General features: G+C 60.0%; 1 protein-coding gene across 1 annotated transcript in view; it reads left to right on the top strand.

The window, feature by feature from the left end:
• ARHGEF15 (Rho guanine nucleotide exchange factor 15) overlaps positions 1–4,617 on the top strand; it is an 11,985-nt gene that overhangs the window by 3,014 nt on the left and 4,354 nt on the right. Inside the window, exons 3-10 of the mRNA XM_039231635.1 lie at positions 320–652; positions 891–945; positions 2,128–2,186; positions 2,287–2,498; positions 2,610–2,770; positions 2,926–3,078; positions 3,184–3,313; positions 3,517–3,531. Of these exons, the coding sequence (XP_039087566.1) occupies positions 320–652; positions 891–945; positions 2,128–2,186; positions 2,287–2,498; positions 2,610–2,770; positions 2,926–3,078; positions 3,184–3,313; positions 3,517–3,531 (1,118 nt within the window). The remainder of the gene's footprint in view (positions 1–319; positions 653–890; positions 946–2,127; positions 2,187–2,286; positions 2,499–2,609; positions 2,771–2,925; positions 3,079–3,183; positions 3,314–3,516; positions 3,532–4,617) is intronic.

The raw sequence follows: 4,617 nt of genomic DNA, 5'->3' as shown, positions 1-4,617 counted from the left end.
CAGCACAGAGCCCGACGCGGGGCTCGAACCCACGAACCGTGAGATCATGACCTGAGCTGAAGTCGGTCAGACGCTTAACCCACGGGGCCACTTGGGCGCCCCCAGGGGCTACATTTTTAAAATGGATTTCCTGTTGGGATTTAAAAAATCTGATGTCCATGTTTTCAGGGGGTTTGAAGAGAGTTGGGGGGGAGGAGATAGATGCCTGGGGCTGGACCACCAAGTCCCATTGCAGGGCAGCTTAAGGTGAGGGGTGAAGCCCCAGGCAGGGTGGGGCCAGGCCCGCTGCTGCCTTCTGAGGACACCCCTGTCCCTCCAGATGCTGCCCTGGCCTGCCCTCCCTGCTGCCCCTGTATCTGCCACATAGGCCGGCCGGGCCTGGAGCTCCGATGGGCACCTGTGGGGGGCTGTGACGACGGACCCAGGGCCTTCTGCCGAGCCTCCCCGCTTCGGGCTTCCCGCTCGCGCCCTAGCCCTCCGAGCCTCAGTCTCCCCTCCGTGGTCCTTACCTCCTACCGCTCCACTGCCGAGCGCAAACTCTTACCACCCCTAAAAGCCCCCAAACCAGCGTGGGTCAGGCCAGACACCACCGCCTCTGGGGACCCCCCGCAGCCAGATCTCGATCTGCCCTCGGAAGACGGACTCCCTGCAGGTATGGGGCCTCGGGAGCCCCGTCTCTGGGCTGGGAAGGGAAGGGCTGGAGGTGGATCTTCGTCAAAGGCGATAAACTCCCACCCACGACCCGCCCTGGGTTTTTCATTCTCCACCAGCTGCTGCTCTGGGCCCACTGGGGCTGTCGATTTTTTATACAGGCGTCTCCACGGGGGGGGGGGGGGGGGGGGGGGGTTGTCCTGGAGGTTTGTTCTCTTGACTCTGGGCTCTCTCTCCAGGGGACAATCCCAATGAAGGTCGTCAGGACACGCCTCCAGCATCTGTGGAGGGCAGGTACCAAACCCCTAGGCCAGGGCAGACTAAGCTTCAGCCCCAGTGAAATCCCACCTTCACGGATGGGGGGTGAAGGATGTCTAGGGCTCCGGAGACAAGCTGCTCTGTCCCTTACCGGCCGTGTGGCCTCAGACAAATCACTTAATGTTTCGGGGTCACAATGTCCTCATCTGTGGGTGGGCGTAAGCACGCCAGCTACTTCACAGAGTTGTTAAGTGCAATGGTGGTAAGGAGCCCCGCCCACAGCAATTGGTCTCTTTTACTTCTGGGACCTTGCACCTCTATCGCAACTGTCTGTAAATCTGTTGGTCTCCAGAAACGCCACTTCTGTGTTATCCGGGTTTGTTAATCGTTTTATTTTGAGGGATATATAGAGAGAGGCAGAGAAAGAGAAGGAGACAGAATCCCAAGCAGGCTCCGCGCTGTCGGTACAGATCCCGACTCAGGGCTCGAACCCACGAACCGTGCGATCATGACCTGAGCTGAAATCAAGAGTCAGACGCTTAAGCAACTGAGCCACCCAGGCATCCCTGTTAATCATTTTAAATTCACCTCCCCTGTCAGAGCTAGTGCAGCCCCATTCCCTTATTCAGCATTTGCTGGGATGAATCCTCCTGGGTGTCCCACTTGGGTGAATGGGACAGCGCAGGGAGGTGTGACTTTGGGTTTGCTCATGCTGAAGTTCACTGGGGCACAGAAAGGACATTGCAGACAACCTGGACAACCAGACATTGCAGGAGACCTGGAGAGAGAGGCTTGGAATGTCTGGTATCGAGATCACAGGAGCGGATGGGGCCCGTGCAGTTGGGCTTCATACACAACAAGCACATAAATAATTTTTTTAAATGTTTATTTATTTTTCAGAGAGACAGAGAGAGCGAGAGAGCAGGGGAGGAGCTGAGAGAGAGGGAGAGAGAGAGGATCCCAAGCAGGCTGTGAGCTGTCAGTGCAGAGCCCCACGCAGGGCTTGAGCTCAGGAACTGGGAGATCATGACCTGAGCCGAAGTCAGACGTTCACCCGACTGAGCCACCCAGGCGCCCCTCATAGACAATTGCGTGTGTGTGGTTTCGTCAGGGTCCCTGCACACCGCCTGTGTGCGGATTGTGCACGCCTTCCTTAGCGCCCCCTGGCGGTGTGTGACACTGGTGGCTCTGGGCCACTCCATCCCTTTCTCTCCGCAGGGACAAGGAGGGGCCGGAGTCGCTGAGGGAGCAGAACTGGGAGCTGCGCCTGCAGGATGGTGAGGCCCCCGGCCCTGGGGTCCCTCCCGTGACCATCGAGCTGTGGGGGAAGGGTTCCGGGGCGCTGGGCTTCCCTGATGGGCTGTGTCCCTGCTCCAGAGCCTCTGTACCAGAACTACCGAGCGGCGGTGCTGTCGGAGGAGCTCTGGGGGGTCGGCGAGGATGGGGGTCCCTCTCCCACAAACCCCGGCGAAGCTCCCACCTTCGCACGGCCCCCCGGACCCCGCAACACGCTGTGGCAAGAGCTCCCGGCAGTGCGGGCCAGCGGCCTCCTAGACACCCTCAGCCCCCAGGAGAGGCGCATGCAGGAGGTGGGGACGCCTGGGGTTCGGGGGGTGGGGGGGCTGGCACAGCGGAGGAGGGTGGAACCTGGGTCCGCGCCGCCTGGGAGCTGGGCCCACTGCCCTGCTCTTCCTCCGCAGAGCCTGTTCGAGGTGGTGGCCTCCGAGGCGTCCTACCTGCGCTCCCTGCGGCTGCTGACGGACACCTTTGTGCTGAGCCAGGCTCTCCGGGACACGCTCACCCCCCGGGACCACCACACCCTCTTCTCCAACGTGCAGCGAGTCCAGGGAGTCAGCGAGCGGTCAGTGGGGGCCTGTCCGAGTACCAAGCCTCAGGCTGCTGAGCACTCCCTTAGCATGTATTCTTGTCCCAGGTCCTCCCTTCCACGGGCTCAACCCCCCCGCGGGCCCTGGCTCCGCGCCCCACCCCCATGGCTTGTTCCCCTGACTCCCTCAGGTTTCTGGGGGCGCTGCTGTCCCGCGTGCGCGCTTCCCCCCACATCAGCGACCTGTGTGACGTGGTGCACGACCATGCCGTGGGCCCCTTCTCGGTGTACGTGGATTACGTGCGGAACCAGCAGTACCAGGAGGAGACCTACAGCCGGCTGATGTGAGCCCGCGAGGGGCCGGGTGGGGAGAAGGGGAGAAGGGGAGCAGGGTCGGGGCCGGGTGGGGGCCTCGAGGTGGACGCCATCCGCCGGGACTGCCTTCGCAGGGACACGAACATGCGCTTCTCGGCCGAGCTGCGGCGCCTGCAGAGCCTCCCCAAGTGTGAGCGGCTGCCGCTGCCGTCCTTCCTGTTGCTGCCTTTTCAGCGGATCACCCGGCTCCGGATGCTGCTGCAGGTACCTGGGCTGGGGGGAGGGGGGCCCTGGGAGACCCCTCCCCGTCCCCCACCACCCAGAGGGGGGCCCCCCACCTGGCTTCTCAACCCAGGACGCGCCAGGCCTCCCTGGGCCCCGTGAAAGAACCTAGGCTGGACGCGCGCTCAAGTTCTCCACTTAGCTGCCTGGCCCAGTGACCTTGGGCCGGTCCCTTCCTCTCCCAGGGTGTCAGCGGGAATGTGAGGCGTGGCCTTTGAGGTCTCTCACTGCATGCCTCCCCAGTGGGGGGTGACTAATCCCCATGAGGCGCGGATTAGCTCTTTGGGGGTGAAGAAATCGCAGCCTGTCCACTGTCAGAGGGCATATCAGGACACGCCCAGTATATCCGAGGGGCAGGACATATGGGGGGAAATGGGTCTAAGAAGGCGCCTCGGCAGAGCAATACTCCCCAAACCAGGGCGCCTGATGTGGGCCCCCCGGTGAGAGGAGGCCCCATAGAGGGTATCAGCCTCTTCGTATCTTACTCCGCTTTTCTATATCCCCAGTGTAGACGGTGCAGTACTCATAATACTAATCTAAATAGCTAAACAGCTGTCGGGTGCTCCTCTCTAAGCCTGGTTTTAAGCGCTGTGTACCTGTTTCACGTTACCAGCCACTGTGGGTGGGAACTGTTCCTGATCCACTTTATGGATGAGAAAACCGAGGCCCAGAGAGGTTACATAACTTGCCCCAGGTCATACAGAGAATAATTGAGAGAGGCAAAAACGGACTTCCGGGTATTCAGCCATTCCGCAATATTGTTTGCGCTAAGAGCTGCGGGAGCTAATGATGAAAATAGTAGCAGGTCATGGGGCGCCTGGGTGGCTTAGTCGGTTAAGCGTCCGACTTTCGCTTAGGTCATGATCTCGCGGTTCGTGGGTTCGAGCCCCGCGTCGGGCCCTGTGCTGACTGCCAGCTCAGAGCCTGGAGCCTGTTTCAGTCTGTGACTCCCTCTCTCTCTGACCCTCCCCTGCTCACGCTGTCTCTCTCTCTCTCTCTCCTAGAAATAAATAAAACATAATAAAACATTAAAAAAAAAAAATTACTTTGGGGGCACCTGGGTGGCTCAGTTGGTTAGGCATCTGACTCTTGATTTCAGCTCAGGTCATGATCTCACAGTTTGTGAGTTTGAGCCCCATATTGGGCTCACTGTTGACAGTGTGGTGTTTGGGATTCTCTCTCTCTGCCTCTCCCTGCCCCTCCCTTTCTCATATGTGCTCTCTCTCTCTCTCCACCCCTCAAAAAAATAATAAGCTTTAAAAATTACTTTGGTCGGGGCGCCTGGG

The sequence above is a fragment of the Hyaena hyaena genome, unplaced genomic scaffold (assembly GCF_003009895.1).
Source record: "Hyaena hyaena isolate Hyena2069 unplaced genomic scaffold, ASM300989v1 scaffold_58, whole genome shotgun sequence".
NCBI lineage: Eukaryota > Metazoa > Chordata > Mammalia > Carnivora > Hyaenidae > Hyaena > Hyaena hyaena.
Note: the sequence above shows the minus strand (reverse complement) of the source record. Positions and strands in the feature narration are given on the sequence as shown.